The sequence below is a fragment of the Podarcis tiliguerta genome (assembly GCF_965153285.1).
Source record: "Podarcis tiliguerta genome assembly, chromosome: 1".
Taxonomy (NCBI): Eukaryota; Metazoa; Chordata; class Lepidosauria; order Squamata; family Lacertidae; genus Podarcis; species Podarcis tiliguerta.
The window spans coordinates 46,830,890-46,848,316 of NC_139534.1; the positions used below are offsets into that span (position 1 = coordinate 46,830,890).

The following is a 17,427-nucleotide window of genomic DNA, read 5'->3' on the forward strand; positions in this document are numbered from 1 at the left end:
ATAGTACCTTTAAGACTGCTGAGTGCTGCATGAGTAACAGAGGAGAATTCAGATAGAATCCAATGCCACTAAAATAATAGATGAGATCCCAGCCAAAATAAGATGTAAAATATCTTAGTGATCAAATAGCAATTTAAATTTTACAGCATTGGCCTCAAGTTTGAGAAGCACCACCTGCTTTGAAAATGCAGTAACTAAGTAACCAAGTAACTAAAATATGCAACTGCTTTTCTGTATGGGTCGCTGAAAATATTGTGCTTGCTTCTACTAAATCCTGTCCCCTTTCCTATTTGTTGACCTCAGACCATGCATAGTTGGGTAGGTGAGGATATACCAGCTAGACCATCAGCCTCATCAGGTCCTGGTGAAGGAAACTTGGAAGAGAAGTGTAAACAGGTAGATTAAAAAGTAGTGTACACTAATCATAAGGTATACTCTCTTGTTTGCAGTCCAGAGTTCTAATCTAGTCTACATCATCTGTGGAGAGAAATGGGGGCCTGAAATAAATATGCCGTGCTGACTGTGTGTGTGTGTCTGTATGTGTGTGTGCAAATAACTTGCTTGATGTAAGTTTCCTTTCACTCAAGAGTTTGAATTAGATGAAGTGTTAATCATTACTGTCTAAAAGAAGCTCTGCAGTTAGTTGCACTGAATGATGAGTTCCCATCTCAAGGTTGGGTGGAAAGGGACTGAAGGCTCCTGGCGCAAAGTTGGGGTGTGCCTGCTTTTACAGCTGCATGCAGCAGGTACACCCTTTGGGTATTAGCCCAACACAGCTCCGCCCTATTACAGGAGACAAAGGCAAAATGACATTTGTCTCCGTAGAAAGACAACTTTGGTTATGCCCTTCAGTGGCATTTGAGGAATGGCAATCTCGAGTGCAATAAGCTCCTTTACTAGAGAGAATTTTGGATTCAAATAGATGGCATTGTAATTATTCCTGGGGGAACAGACCTGCAGTAGAAACTGGTAGGAGCCTGCTTCAGAACTGCCAAGACAACTGAAAGGAGCAGTCATTTTCCTGTGGCTTTAGGAACAGAAGGGTTAGTCAATTCAGAAATGAGGCAAGAGGTGCTTTGAATCTGCCCTTTTCTAGGACTCCACAACCCTGAGATCTTGCTTGCCTAGGTGCACTACTGATTGCATGTAGGCATCCTCCAACAAACTAAAATTCCAGCGCTTGGATCTGCATGATCTGTCCCGAGTGCTTATGTACTTTGGCATGATTTCCTGCTTTTCCCTATTATTTTATTGCATCTTTGATTTGTCATAATATTTTCAGTTCAGAGAATGTTCTTTTGATGAATGTTCTTCAGTTCTGTAGAACAAGATGGACAGGAGTGATTTCCACCCTCTTTCTGGGTACAGTACAGTCAGATTCTCTACGCAGCTGGAAGATGCTCTGGCCAGTGGAAGGAAACTATTAGGCCTTTGTAGACAACAGATGCACATTTTCTCTTCTTCAGGTGTAACAGTTTGCTTATGGTGGATGGAAAGGATCACCATTTAAGGACTGAATCTTAACACACCTTTGAACAGCCGGTTTAGACCCTGACAAGTCACCCTTGGGGCTGACTTCATGCCACATGTAAACAAGAAACGAGATGGCAGTTGGATAGTGAATGCTGGCTGTGGTTTCTCCCTTCCCTCCCCAACCAAACTCCAGCACCTGTTGGCTACCGTAGTGCCCAAGTTTACTGAATACATCAGCTTTCAGGCCAACTGAAAATGTTTTCATGACCAGAGTAGTCAGAATTTGTAGTTAATGTGTTGAAGCAGCAGCAGCATTTGAGGCTACTGTCCTAAAACACACACACACACACTTACTAGGGAGTAAAATCCATTGAGCTCAGTAGGATTTACTTCTAAGTAAACATTCTTAGATTGCATTGTGTGTATAGCCACATATGATGAGTCTGTTACATGAGGTTTATTCTTCAACTGAGATATTTCAGATAGACTTCATGTGCAAAAACTGACTGCTCAGTAGTTCCACTGGAGGGTGGAGTGTAAGATGCTGGTCTGGAGTTTAGCTTGTTAAATGTCCTAAAAGGCTTTGTAGGGATTAGTAAATTTTGAAGTTGTGTAACATGAGATATGTACCTCTACTAGGAAAAATACTGCATTGCTTGGGATGTATTCAGTGGTGCCCCTCTACTTCTGCATGGCTCTTAGAACCAACAGAGGTCTCCATCACCATAATGTGAAGGGAAGTGATGTCCACCTATTTTCCCATCCTCGCTGTGCTTCCCCCAACCTCCAGAGAGTTGGGGGGACCCTTTGGAACAACATGGGAGATGGCGCAGACAGCTGCACCAGGGAAGAATTGGCAAAAGTCGCCTCCCTCCCTGTTCTACTGATGGAAGCTGCCATTGGATCCAAGAGCCTTCTATCAAAAAGCGACATACAAGTCTATGTGATACACATTCTTTCGATGTGCTCTTTTATTTAAAGCACTGAAGCTCCCCTTTATTGTTTGACACCATGGTGGATTAGGTAACCCTGTTGTCTGATGCAGTAAGGCAGTTCTGAAGCCCCAAGGCCGGATAGCTGAAACAAGATATTTCATTGGACTTGGGAAGTAATTTGTGCGTACACCTTTGATGCAATTCTTGCAAAACTTCAATGGATTGATCTCATTGTTATGGATGTGCTTCGTTGTTATGGATACTGTTAATGGATGTTAATTCCATCTAATTGAAGCTTGTCACAAAACACTATATGTATTAATGGATCTTAATCGCATCCCACGTTATTACTGGTAAGACCCTCCTCAATAGAACATAAGCAGTTTTTAAAGATTGCCCTGATGTTGATTGGTGGGGTTTTTTTATTCCTTCCTAGGCAGCACAAATAGTCCTGATTTCTCTGTTTGAACTGAACACTCCTGAGTTTACCATGTTACTTGGTGCCTTGCCCAAAACATTCCAGGACGGTGCTACCAGGCTGCTACACAACCACCTCAAGAACTCCAGTAACACTAGTGTGGTGAGGCTGTGACATATTTTCCTTAAAAATCAACCGAGGCATTGATTTATGTTAAGCTGTTGATTAGGTCTGGCCAATGTATCGATATATAGCCCAGGACCAGTATGAGTAGCATATTGTTGGTTACACTTGCTGGTGAAACCGCCGTGCTCCTGAATCCCTCTGCTAGCAGCACCTGTTGGACGGAGCCAATGCAACTTGCTTGGCTGGTGATACATCGTGATGTTGAAAACCTAACATTGCCCAGCCCTACTGTTGATCTGTTCAGAGCTAAAGCTCTACGCTAAAATCACACAGCGTTTGTTTTGCAGGATACAGTCAAACCTCAGTTGTCAAACGTAATCCGTTCTGGAAGACCGCCTGACTTCCAAAACGTTCAACAACTGAGGCACAGATTCTGATTGGTTGCAAGAGCTTCTTGCACTCAAGCAGAAGCCGCATTGGATGTTCAGGTTCCAAAAAATGTTCGAAAACCGGAGCATTTACTTCTGGGTTTTCGGCGTTCGGGAGCCGAAACGTACAATAATGGAGGCGTTCGGGAACCAAGGTTAGACTGTAGTACAAAAAATACCTTTTGACAAAGTACATTATTGTACATAAAGAACTTCTGCTTTTTCAATTTCTTCAAATATGGGCTCACTAGTGAGCTTTTATAAGAAGCTTGGCATTGTCTAGATCAGTGGCATTTGGTATTCTTCAGACATGGACTACAACTCCCATCCGGCATGACAAATTATCTGTTGATGGGAAGTGTAGTCCACAACACCTGAGGCCTATCACATTGGCTATGCCTGGCCTTGGGTTTTGAAGAATGGCTTCTAAAAAGCAGAGGTTGCTTGTTGGTGCTCAAGCAGGGCTATGAACTTTAGGGGGTCGTAATGGTAAACTCTAAGTAAAGATTTTGGAGCCAAATTATATTATTTGGCTCAGGTTAAACTCCACGTTGGAGAAGAAGCTTATCCTCACCTTCCACCACTTCCATTGACAGTCTCCTCCTCCTCCAGCATTCTAATGCATTGCATAGCAGCATGTCAGGACAAAAGACCACATTGGCCTTTGGGTTTTTCCCAAAGGATACTGATGTTGGAATAGCCCTGTTGGAAAACTGCAGTTCCCAAGAGCAAACACAGTGGCATTTGGCCAGTCACTGGAGAGAGGAGGAGAGACCTTCCTTTTCCCCTCTTCCATAACTAGACCAGAGTTTGTCACTACCCCTGCCAGGTGGGGGAATGGGCAGAGTGGTGGATTGTGGTAGGCAATTTCTGAAGCTGGATTGTCCTGAAAAAATAAGCCAATCTACTTCTGATTTTTTTTTGGGGGGGGGGGAGTAGCTTGGCTTATTTTATTTAGAATATATGCATGTGTATATGCAGTGCTTTTTTTCTTTTGTTTAGGGGTACTCTCATTTTGACTCGAGAAAATCACCATTTTATAGTTCAAATCAGGAAAAATAAATACAGTAAATGGACAAAAGTACAAAGATTCACAAAATGTTTAGGGGTATGTGTCCCCCCAGAAAAAAGCACTGCGTATATGTATGTGTGTGTTCCAACACAAGCCCAGGAATCATTTATTCCAACAACTTAATTAGAAAAAATTATTCCATTTAAGTGACACATTATATGAATTAAGACAAAATTGTTCCATATTTATTCATCTTGTTGTTGTGGCACATGTTATTTGCCCCTTACCCTCTTTTTTGCTTGTACACTTAGGGTTCTCCTAGCAATACTGTTGGCCGAACTCCTTCACGTCACCCTAGCAGCAGAACCAGCCCCTTAACTTCACCTACCAACTGTTCTCATGGAGGACTCTCCCCAAGGTAATTCTTCAGATTCATTTTAAAAAAGATTGATAGGTGTCTGAGTAGCTTTTCTGTGTGAAACATGCCTGAAAGGTGACTCCTCAAGAAGAGGCAATGTAGGAAAATATGTAACACATTTGCTCAGCTCTCAAAGTGGGTCAGAAAACGAAGCTTGTGTCTGAACCTTAATAAAACCCTAAACTTGTCCTTTTATGACAGCTTTTGCACAGAGTACAAAACGCTTGTTTATAATAAGATGTCTAAAAGCTAATATAGATGTGGCAGACTGAAGTATAGGCTCATATAAATGCACAAGTATGCATCACAGCCTTCTGTAAAGGGGATTGTATTGTATATTCCCCCCCCACTTCGCTGTACAATTGAATTTCAATAATGCATTATCGGGTTTGTATCAGAGGATGTTACACTGCTTGTAGCTGTAGGTGCGACTGGGTTTGTTCCTTGTGCATTGTAACAGAGAACATTATGAGCTGCGTAACATGGTAGAATTTTGTTAGGGGAAACTATACGCACATGTCCTGATCTAATGGCATAGCCTTCAAAATTTATTTTAATTTACTTTTTATTGCATTATTCCTCCAAGGAGCTCAGGTTGCTGCAGCTCCCACCTCCCCAATCTATTGTTGAGAATCTGAGGTGAGAGAACCACGTAGCAAAAGTTGCCCCCAGTTCCAGTCACCACACAGAAGCAGCTTAAGGTTCACAATAGATTACTGCAGCATGTATAGGCTTTTGCAGATACATATATGTACACAAGCAGAAAGTATTTCTGTTGCTACAGCAATTCAAGATGTAACACAGACTCTGTCTCACTTCTCAAGACTGACCCTGACACTACAGCACAGTTCCCCCGACTGATGAGCTGACATGCCTTAATCATCTATATAGTCAGCACTGGACTGTTGCTGTAGCAGCTGGCTTGGCTTTCCCCGCTGCTGTTGGCTTATCTCAACCATGTAATAATTTGCGCTCATGAAGGAAATTAACCCCTTCCTCCAAGTTCCTCCCAACATTTATATTCACCACAACCCTGTGAGATAGATTAACCTATCCCAATATCATTCAATGAGCTTCGCAGGTGAGTAGGATTTAAACCCTTCTCTCCCAGGTCTTAATCCAGCACCCTAATCATTTCACCACACTCACTAAAGGGGATAGCTGTAACTTTGTTTCCTGGGTTTGGGGGTTTGGTTTTTTGTATTTTAGAATTGGGGAGCTGGGGAGCTGGTAACACACAGGCTTGAAAGGCTGGCAAATAATTACCAAGCACAATGAGGACTTCAGAAGTAGAAGGGTAGACTACATAGATCAGAAGTAGCTGACATGGTGTCCTCTAATGTTGTTGGACTTCAGCTCCCATCATCCCTGCCAATTGGCCATTTGGATGGGAGTTGGGAGTCCAAGCAACAGCCAGAGGGCACTACTTTGGCTACCCCTTGCGCTAAGTTGTTCCTGTGCTAGAGTGATACAGGGGGGAAGTGCACAGTCCCTGCAAAGCTTTATAAATAAAATACTAATAAAATGCGACCTTTGTTTTAAACAACACAGCAGCATGGGTATCAAGGGGAAAGGGAGGAACAGTATCACTGTTTTATGCATTATCCATTAGGTTCCTGTGACACCTGTACTGTCACATTCCACACAGTAGCCATCACAATTGCAATCCGGGGGGGGGGGATCCCCAGCAACTACAAGGGGAAATGTGATTTTCCTGCAATAAAGGGGCTACCTTCAGGACATGTTAGCCTGAATAGCTTGAGGAGCCTAGCCTCAGCTTGAGGAACCCTCATGGCATATTTCAAGGATTTGAGCAAAAAGGCCAGGACAGATTAGATCAGGGAAAGCAAAGGGCATGGTTGAATATACTTGATGTTTAGATTAGGGGATGTGCTATAGCTTACTGGTTTAGTGCAGGCTTCATATGCATAAGGTCCCAGATTCATTTCCTGGTATCTGTAAGATTCCTGACCTAAAAACACTCATCTGAGGCCCTGGAGAGCCAGCTTCTTAATGTGCATATAATACTCATTCTTTTCCAGTGAAATAAAATTTAGGGATGATTTAGACTAAAAACACACAAATGTCATAAAGGGCCCTGAGGTAATTGACACCAAATTTGTACTAGAGACCAAATGATTTGCTTCCACAGTGTTCGTCACAATACACCCATAGTCGGAATAAAGTGTTGCAACTCGGTGTTTAGAAACATTTCCAAAAAAGTTTAATTGTCCAAGATGCACATTTTAAGCAATATAGATTCACTGAAGAAGACTTCCATTGCTAGATATCAGTAAAATGGACGGTGTTGATATTTGCATCATGATGTCACTTGGCTATGCAGTTCTGAGAAGTTCAAAAAACCCCAAAGTGTTCTCCTAACCACACACATTTCTAAGTGTGACTCTGCTATTAGGTAAAGAGCCTAGAAGGCAATGCTTTAGCTCCAACATCTTATTGAGGGTTCCATTCTGTACACATACCAGTAGATGCACATCTTTGAGCTGGATTCAAAAAACATATTAGATCAATACCTTTATTAAGGCAACCAAAATATCACCAAACAATGTGCAAACTTTCAGGTTCTCCAGAACTCTTAATCTAGCTACATAGTAAGCAGAGCAAGGGTGTTGCAGAGAAAATCCTGGCTGATGGGGTTTCTGGTTTTCAGCCAATTATTTGCTTTTTATTTCTGGCGATTCCGTTAAGCCATTTCTGTAGCTTTCCAGTTCATTTTTGTAGCTTTCCTGTTCAGCTCTCTGAAATGCTTGCTGCATTTTTGAATTTATTTACTGTTTATTTATTTCTAATTGTGTTCTGTTTTTTAATTTTTGTTGTTGATGCTGCTGTCCTTGAGTTTTAAAACAGACAAAAAAGTAAAATCCTGCACCTAGGTCAGAAAGTTGACATAGGAACACAGCCTTGAACTATGAATGAATGAATGAATGAATGATTTGTAGTAGTGAGATCAACGTCTTGCATTATTCTTCAGATGCTTTGGGGCTGATAATGCCTGAGAACTCTCTAACAAATAATTCCTCTTCTATTTGAAATGTTATTTTCTTGATAGGATGTGGTATTTTTGAATTATAAACCTGTCCACTTGCATGGCTATAAAGTGACAGGATTGGTGGACACTCTCTCTCTCTCTCTCTCTCTCTCTCTCTCTCTCTGTGTGTGTGTGTGTGTGCATGAGTCTTTCAAAAGTTGGGACTGAATGACTTTGGATGATTCCCTCACAGGTAGGTGAGAATGGCATCTGTGGAATTTATTACCCTTTCTTTTCTTTCTCCGGGAACCAGTATCTGCAAGCATAACTGCTCTTCTTATCTCTTTTTCTTGAGTGACTTTCCTTATTCCGCTGCTCAGAAAGAAACTGCTGTGACATGCAATAGAATTATTTCTGACTTCCCATTTCCAGTCTTGTAGCATTTTTCATACACCAATGTGATCTTTACCTTTATAACGTATTTAAAACTCAATAGAAACAAAGTGACGGATTGAATATTCCAGCAACTCCAGAAGGAAATGTCCTGAGATGTTAGGTTCTAGCAGTGATTGTGGGCTCCATATCTAGCCTTCTCTGACCTGACAGATCTCTGTGATCATTAATAAATGTCTAGGAGACCAGGCTGGAACATTGTGATAATGTTAGCCTAACACCACTCCTAACTATGCTTGACTTAGAACTAACCATGGCTTTTAATGTCTTTTTAATTTTTAATGTATTTTTAATCTCCTGTTGGAAGCCGCCCAGAGTGGCTGGGGAAACCCAGCCAGATGGGTGGGGTATAAGTAATAAATTATTATTATTATACATTATTATTATAGAAAAATATGCACTGTAGTTTTGAAACTACAATTTGAAAACAGAAAGGAGAGGGAAATTCAAAAGGAAAAATGAGGAGAGAAGGAGGGTGATTGAACCCACGGGGTCCTTGCAATCTCCCAACTATAGTTAGCAGAACAGGAATTTTCCATCTGTACTGAATCTCCCTCTCTCCTGCCTTTTAACTTTTAAATCACACAAGATGGAAATACATATTGACTTTGCAGTGTTATCTTATGCATGTTTACTCAAAAATCCAATTGAGTTCAATGGTGTTGAGCTGCAGCCTTAGTCTTCTCAAAACATTAGTGAAGCATTATAACATGCATGAGAAAACTCAGCCCAAAAAACTATGTTTAGTCAACAAAAGTTGATTGGGTGGAGCTGGAAAGCAGAATGTAGACCACTCTGATAGGAGGCAGAAGGATAAGAACATCTTTTTGCTTCTATGTTTTGAAGAGCAATAGCTTTGAAGAATGACTGAAGATGGCACAGAAGCAATTACCTAGAGTCACAAGTCATCAGTGAAAGCTCCTGCCATTTATCAGGGCCTTGGACAACCTTCCCCCCCCCTTTTTTTTTCTTCAAGGCCCATTCTGCTTCAGCCTGACAGTAGACCTACTAATTTGGAAGTTGTCTTTTTAAAATGTGTAAAGTGCTGAAATGGGGTGGATTAGGAGGAACTGTGGGTTTTGTTTGAAGAAGAACTTGCCAGTGATGACAAGTATTTACTGTTCATATGAGTATTCAGTCAGAGGACCAGAGACATAGCTATAATGCTAAGAAGAAACACTGTCCTGGAAGTTTTATTGGGAAAATGGATTATAAGATTCCTCCCGCTGCCAGGTCATCTGTGGATGTGTACATCAGACCTGGTGACCATCAAGCACTTGGCTAGTTTAAAGCCCTTCTGGAGCCTACATTCTGTTACCCAGGTGAATTTGTTCCAGATGCATATTCAGAACAGCAATCACCTCAGTATTTTAATATTAGGTGAACAATTGAAAACCACTTCCAGAGAAAGCCAATGGCCAAATTTTCACTGATTTCAATTGCAGGATAACATCCTGGGTCTATATTGTGAAATGCGCAAACAGAAACAACACATTGACTGTCCTGGAATCCTTAAATAACAACGTTGGTTGATACTAAAGATATTACTGAATAACAACATATTTACACGGAGTGTTTCTGTCCGGTTTGTTTCTATTAAGTTCCTCTCTTGCTGAGAAAGCATGAAAAGACTCAGCCACTCAGATTATAGTTTTGTTTTCTCCTTTTTTTCTTTTTCTTTTTCTTCCTCCCTTTCTCTCTTTTCTTCCTGTGATCACTGCAGTCGTTTCTGGGGTTGGAGTGCAGATGGGCTGTCGAAGCACCCCCCTCCCCTTTTTCAGCCTAACTCCATCCCCGTTGCTCCTCCTCACAAGACTTTCAGGCGCTCTTACTCTCCCAGGTAACAAGCTACCTGTTAATCCATCTTGTCTGAGGTGTCACAATGTTATTTACCTTTTGTCTCAGTTAGGGTGCTTTCCAAACTGTCTTGGAGAGGCAGAGGCAGGCAGCAGCTCTTTGCTTTCTACTTTTTATCTGTGGAGAAATCTCCACTTCTCAGTTCCAGAAGCATTACCTGTTCAGCCACCACACTGAATTGTCAGAAACCATTCCTATCTCTTCCTTCATTCCTTCTGCTGGAAGCACTGCAGTAAAGGCAACGTCAGGGCTTGCTTTATACAAGCAAGTTTCCCAGGGTAACACACCTTAGCCCACTTCCCCGTTGTGCAGTGAAGCCTGGGGTAGAGTCTTGCGATAAACCACCCAGAACACCAGAAGCACGGGGAGCGAATTACATTGCCTTGACTACCAAAGGGGAAAATGGGTTCCTGGCATCATTGGGCGGCGTTGGGAAATACCATGTTGCCTCTCTGCATTTAGCGTTGTGCTTCCTAGTCTTTCAGCTGCACCGGGAATCAGTATATAGGGGCTGGATCACATGTTGCACGGCATGTTTGCTGTGTGTATCCTGATGTGGGTGGGGGCAAATGTCTGTGAAGGGCAGTGCATCTTACGCATGCTGGTCATGACATGAACCAGCTTGGCCATAGCTTCCTGGCATGTATTCTGCAATCTGTGGAGAAGTATATATCACCTTTTCGCAATTCAATTTGCCATGCAAAAGGCAAGCACTGTTTTGCTGCATTAAATGTGAATTGGCCCTAGCTGCTGTATAGTCTGTGCATAGTCACTAGCCTCAGTTAAATTGGAACCCAGTAAATAAAGTTGGGATTCCGCCAACTGGGATTGCCCTTACTGCTGGAGCAGGCTGGGGAAACAGCACAAACTATTCCCCATCTGTATACAGGAGCAAGCCTGCTTCAGCATGTGTGTAGTAGCTTCTGGCTGCATCAAGGCAAGTAAGATTGGCATTCTGTTCAGCCCCCTTTTTAACTTGACAGTGTCTCCTCTCAAATTACACCACTTTCTGAGGATACACACTGAACTGAATGCTTGCCTCGATTGGGGAACAGCCATAGCTCAGTGGTAGAGCATGTGCTCTCTATGCAGTAGGTGCAAGGTTCCATCCATGGCATCTCCAGTTAGGGCTGGGAAAGTCCCTTGTCTGAAACCCTGGGATGCTGCTGCCAGTCAGTGTAGACAGTACTAAGCTAGATGGAGCCAATGGTCTGGCTTGGTGTAAGGCAGCTCCCAAGGTTTCTATAAGCATCCAACTCTCTTTGCAGAATAAATGAACAGTGAGAACACTGGAACAGATAGATTGCGTTCCCAATTAGTTTACTGGGCAAAGACTTCATTAGCACTGTACTACAGAACATTCTATTTGCCATTATGATACATTCACAGGCAACAGCTAGGAATATGAATAGCAATGGATAGGAAAATGGGAATGAGGAATCTCACACAGGTCCAGATTCTGTCAGCCTGTAGAGAAAGAGAGGGAGATTGTTGATATTTAGAAGAACTCTCTTTCACCTTAGGGGCCAATCCTGGTTAACTTTAGGGGAAATGTTAAAAGCTCCAGAACTGGTGAGCTCTGAATCCTAAAGTGTGTTTGTTGGAGGCTGTGGCAGTTGGGAAATAATATTGTGACATCTGTAAAAGCCACACATTTCTCCTCATCTCTTTGTTCACTTTGTAATTCTTCCAGTTTTCTGCATGAATCATTGTTTCTATCTTGTATGATTGATGGGATATATTTGTTCTTTGTAAATGGATGTTGTTCCATCTTGCACTTCTTTTTCTCTCTCCTCGTGTTATCTGTGTCTCATACAATTCCTGTACTGCCTAAATGTATTTTATTGCACATGTGGTTACTCTTAAAAAAACAATATTCTGGAAATTGCTTTTCTTCCTTCCTTCTTTCTTCCTTTGGCTATTTTGTAACGATTCATTCTTAGGTTATAAAAATAGGTTCTTCCCTTGTGGATTTTGGATGCCACTGATATTTTAAGGCTGAAGACAAAATTCCATTCCATGATACAAGTTGTATGACATAACCCACACATTTGTGTAACTGTGCTCCACAGATGTTATTGTTTCAGAATAGAAACTCTCTCTGAATTAACTCTATGAGCTGCTTTAGCTACTAAGTGTTAGTAGGGGTGGTTTGTTTCTTTTAATAGCCAACATCAACCTTGTTTAAAAAAGCCCTACTTCTAAAATAATGTCACCCCACCCACTCTTATTCTCGACAGACTAATAAACGAACTGATGCAAATAGTGTTTCCAATAGATGCAGGCTATTATTGCGTGCATGTGCAACAGTATAGAATGCGACAAACAAAAACCCTGCCTTGCCCTGAGAAGCTTATAATCTAAATTTAGACCCAAGGAGGAAACAACAGGGAGAGAGGCACATAAGTAGAAAGAGGAGAGCCAAGAGTTGCAAAGGATGCGTGCGAGTGGGTGTCAGTTGCTAATTCTTAAGTTTTCTATGTACTCTATGAATATGGGGGGGAGGTTATACCAGAAATGTCACAGAAAGAGTGAATTTTTAGCTACAGCTGGAAGGGGAAGGAAGGTAGCCTACTTCTTCACAGAGAGCATAGATAAATTATGGAAGTGGCTCCCACAAGTGGCAGTGATAGCCGCCAACTTGGATGGCTTTGAAAGAGGACTAGGCAAATACATGGAGAATGAAGCTATCAGTGGCTACTAGCCACACTGGCTGTGTTGCGCCTCCAGTGTCGGAAGCATTATGCTTCTGAACACCAGTTGGTGGGTATCACAGGTGTGCAGAGTGCTGTTGCTCTTGTAGACGGCTTGCAAGCTTCCCATAGGTATTTGGCTGGCCACTGTGAGAACAGGATGCTGGCCTGATCCAGCAGGCTTGTCTTTTGTTGTTGTTGTTGCTGCTCTGCCAGTGAGTACTGGGGAGGACCGCTCCCCCTTAAAGCCCATTTTCCACCTTGGGCCTGGGGGCAGGCCCATACTCACCACCACAGCTTATAAGGCTCCAAGGAGGCCTCAGGTTTGGGGGTGGGATGGATGTTTAGTCAGGTTTGGGAATTTGTTTAATTTTGGCATGTTTGTAACTTTTGTTTTTGGTTTTTATTGTTTTTGGTTTTTTAATTTGATTTTAGGGGGGGATCAGGGCTGCCTGGGAGCCAACAAAATGGCTGGGGCAGGTTCCACGGGGGGGATGCACTGGGACAACCGATCTCAGTGTTCACGGGCAGGAGGAGAAGCTAAGACCAGACCATGTCACTACCGAGGAGGCAGGTTTAGTCATTGTTTGAGAACTATCCCTGCCTCCGGGTTTGGTCTTGACCGGATGGGTACTAGAATCAGCAAGGGATACCCACATGACCTGAAGGTGCTGCTGTGCAATGCCAGGTCAGTGATTCATAAGACCACTGCCATCCATGACTTGATCGTGGGCCAAAAATGAGAATGGATAAAGAAATCATTCAAATTAGAGACCTAAAGATGGTAGAGTTGGAGGAGCTAAGTGTTAAGAAATCATTCTGCCAGTAACAAGTAGAAAGTTTCTAGAAGGTTCCGGAGTTTTTTCCTTGAATGCATGGGAGTGGCACTCTGAGCTTAATTAGCATCAGCTAGAAGTGCAAATAAGAAGACCACTCGGTTTGGTTTTTGCATATTCCTGTTCCTGTAATTTATGAGGTGCTAGAGATAAGATAAGACAATACTTTTGTTTGAAAGTGTACTATTAATTGCTGTTTATGTTAACAGTCGAAAATATATTTTGCTATTGTAATGCTTGTACCTGGTCTGGGAATAAAATCTTCCCTGTTTAGGGAAGTTTTTAATGTTTGAAGTTTTATTCTGTTTTTAATGTTCTGTTGGAAGCTGCCCAGAGTGGCTGGTGAAACTCAGCCAGTTGAGCGGGGTAGAATTATTATTATTATTATTATTATTATTATTATTTATTATCTCTTGACTGAGACTTCACAGAGTTTGTGCATCATCTTTGAAACAACAACTTTGTCATTGTTCACGACTTCCGTGAGAGAGAATGAAAATAAACTCTGCTAAACAGTTTAAAAAAGGTTTTACCTAACTACCAGTGTCTCCGCAGTGAAAGTGTGTGGACGGTAACCTCTAATACTAATGTGGTAGTTGGGGTCTCTTGGGATATGGAGGGTAGAGGAGGTATCATTAAATGTAAGCACAAGGAGTTTGTACTGGGTGTGGCAAGGGAACCGTGTGAGCTCAGAATGAAGAGAGGGGTGAATCATTTGGCAGCAGAGCTCTGGACAGGTCTGATAAGACTGAGGTGAAAAGGAAGCACTTGATAGCAACGGTGTGAAGCAGAGTTTTAACTGAGGGGTTGTAGAGGAAATACCTGATTCTGACAATACTGTACAAGGAAAATCAGTATGACTTGGTAAGCAAATGAGAAGTAGTAATCCAAGATAAAGCTAAGGCTTTGTGTCTGACCAGCTGGGTAGGGGTGATTGGATACAAAAGGCCCTTCATGGGACAATGAGAATGGGCATTTTCAGTAGTGACCCCCCCCCCACTTGTGGAATGCTCTTCCCCCGACTCATGTCTAGTTCCATCTTTATCCAGCTTTAATCACTAGGCTGAAGGGTGGCATAGTGGCCTCTTTTAGTGCGGTTAGGGTTAGTAGTCCTGCCTTTTTGTTTAGCTGTTGTTTTAGCCTTTTATTTGTACTGCTGCTCTTTTAGGCTATAGCATAGTAATAGTATAGGAAGGCTTGAGAAGGAAGAGAAGAAGAAAGACGAGCAGCCTTGGGTATAGTGAGCTTGCGAAAGCCCAATGAAACCTAAGCACTGAATGCCCAAGCCCTTAGAGATGTGGGACTGGATGAAGGAAGTAGAGATCTGGAAAGTGAGTCTGTGTTTGAATGCCATACAATTTAATGAAGCTGCCCAAAGCCAGAACATAGAGAGATTAAGAAAAGTCCCAAGGAAAGCAGGAGGAATGCTGCTGAAAGGTTGTGATGGGTAGGAAGAGAAGCAATCAGCTGTATGAAAGATAACATAAATCAAGGAAGGTAAGGTCAAAGGCTGTGTACACACCATGCATTTAAAGCATACTCCTGCCCTCAAAGAATCCTGGGAACTATAGTTTATCCCTCACATACCTTCTATTTCATGCATTCTTAACAAGTATAGCAATCAGGATTTTGAGTGTGTGTTTTAAATGTGTGGTGTATACGCAGCAGGAGTCCAGAGACCTTCAGTTATGCTGGTTAGAGAGAGATGGTGTAGAGACCGCATGAGCAAATGGCAAGTTTCAGGACTTTGGAGGTAAAAGAAGATTGGTTACAGAATGAGCAATTTTTTCAGAACACGGGAAATGGTGGCACATTTGAATATGATAGAGAAATAACTGATGTAGAGAGAGAACTTGATTTTGTGGTAGACTGGGTAGAATAACGATGCAAGTGCTATTATAGGTAAATCCCATATTCAACCATTCCACAAAATCATCCTAGCAAGATTTTCACTGTGGGTGGTGTAGACAATGCCAGGATGAGAGGCCCTTTATTTTTGCCATCTTCAGAATGTAAGGAAATTGATTCTTTTGCAAAAAAAAAAAAAAATAACTTTTATGTATCTTCTTATCAGTGAGATACAATCACATTTTCAAGTGGTTGAAAATTATGTTGTTGAAACTGATGGTGTAGTTGAAACTGACAGTGTATTTGAAAGGGCTTTCATATTTGTTTGTTTTTCCACCACCACTGGCAGATCTTCCTTCCAAGTTTTTCTTTGTTCAGAGATTAGGTGTTGCCTTATGCCTGCTTTGCCAAAACACACCATGGACATTCAGTTCTGGTAGTGCTACTTGGGCTGGTGTTGCAGAGTTAGTGCATTGACAGAGGTCCAAGGATTGTATCTGTTCCCAGTATTCATGAAGCCCAGAGAACTCAGGAGACATAAATCTTGTCTTTGGTCCGCAGTTCTTTGAATCCCTTCCAGGAAGAGAAACTTCTAGACAATTGTCAATTGCTGAAACCAGAGTGTTGTTCTGGTGAGTTGCCAGGCAAAATATGTTTCCATTTTGCGAAACATCCATTCAGCAGAGGTAATATGTGATGGGAGAATCTATTTGCCAGTTCTTTATTTCAGGCACATTTCTTTGGACTACACTATATGTGAAGGGGGCAGACACTTTTGTTCATTCACAGTGCTGCCCCCATCTTTATATAAAGCATCTTCTATTGAACCCTGACTGGAAACACAGGTAAAGTGGGGGAGGGGGAGCTAGGGTTCAAATCCCTTGCCCATGTGCATTTCTTGTTGTAAAAAATGAATACATGTACACTCTGTTTTATATGTGAACAGCGCACACCCATGAATGTTTTCCCCATTGTGTCTAGTTTGGCTCTATATCTTTTCTAAGTTGAGGCATACCAGTGCAGAGAGAAAATTGCCATCTTTCACCCCTGTTTGGAAACTATGGGATTCTGTTCTCATTCCTTTCATTTTAACAATGAATAGTCTCCAGCCCAAGAGTCATTGCACATAGCTGGTTCACACACAACACGAAGAGGACAGCATACTGGTCTCTGTGCCTGGTCCAACTACTGTGAGCTAAGCCATGGTTTGGCTTAGTGTGTCATCTGAAGCTGGACTGCAAGTTGTTTAATGCGCTCAAGACAAACTGTGAACTAAAAACCCAAGAACATGATCTGGTTACAGATCATGGTTAGTATGAAGTGAGACAAGCCATGAGACAAGGTTGAAATGGCATGCTAAAGAAAATGATGACTTAGTTCACATCAACAGGATTGCAGGAAGAATGTCATTTCCCTTGCCTTGCTTTGCAACCACCAGTGTGCTCTGCTTTCAAATGATATTCATAGTTAGGGTTTTTATATGTAATGGCGGTCTGCTGTTGTCTCTGGTAATATTTAGTCCCATATACTCTGGTATTTGGGGGCAAAGTTCCCAGTGAGCATTAGAGAAAAGCAGGGCTTTGCTGATGGCTCCCCACATTTCTTGCATAAATCTATTCCAAGTATTATATTGATGCAAACTACATTGGCATCAGTGATCACACTGGGCTACCTGTGACAGATCTGGATGATCCAGAGATGATCAAGTATTCAGTTGGGCCAAAGGGAAGCTGTTTCATATCCGATACTCTAGTTATGGTAGTAATAGACTTAAGCCAGTTTAAACTTTAGGTTAAACTAGCTTTCCCTCTGGATATACAGTAATCAATTTATGTTAATTTAGATAATTTGACTTTGGTTTCTTGGAAAGCACAATTAAAAGCCCAAAAACTAGGTTTGTGTATTTCATACATTGTCCATGGTGCCATAAACTTTTCAGTT

General features: G+C 41.9%; 1 protein-coding gene across 23 annotated transcripts in view; it reads left to right on the top strand.

The window, feature by feature from the left end:
* CLASP1 (cytoplasmic linker associated protein 1) overlaps positions 1 to 17,427 on the top strand; it is a 155,303-nt gene that overhangs the window by 121,320 nt on the left and 16,556 nt on the right. For 8 of the 23 annotated variants that reach the window (XR_014508716.1, XM_083430168.1, XM_083430153.1 and 5 more), the window contains 3 exons: positions 304 to 396; positions 2,845 to 2,988; positions 4,704 to 4,810. Coding sequence is in view for 21 of the 23 variants with exons in the window: in XM_083430168.1 (XP_083286294.1) it covers positions 304 to 396; positions 2,845 to 2,988; positions 4,704 to 4,810 (344 nt within the window). In the remaining 2 variants the exon portion in view is untranslated. Of the gene's footprint in view, positions 1 to 303; positions 397 to 2,844; positions 2,989 to 4,703; positions 4,811 to 9,975; positions 10,093 to 17,427 lie in introns of all 23 variants that reach the window. The other 15 variants (XM_083430150.1, XM_083430161.1, XM_083430164.1 and 12 more) reach the window with 3 other exon arrangements.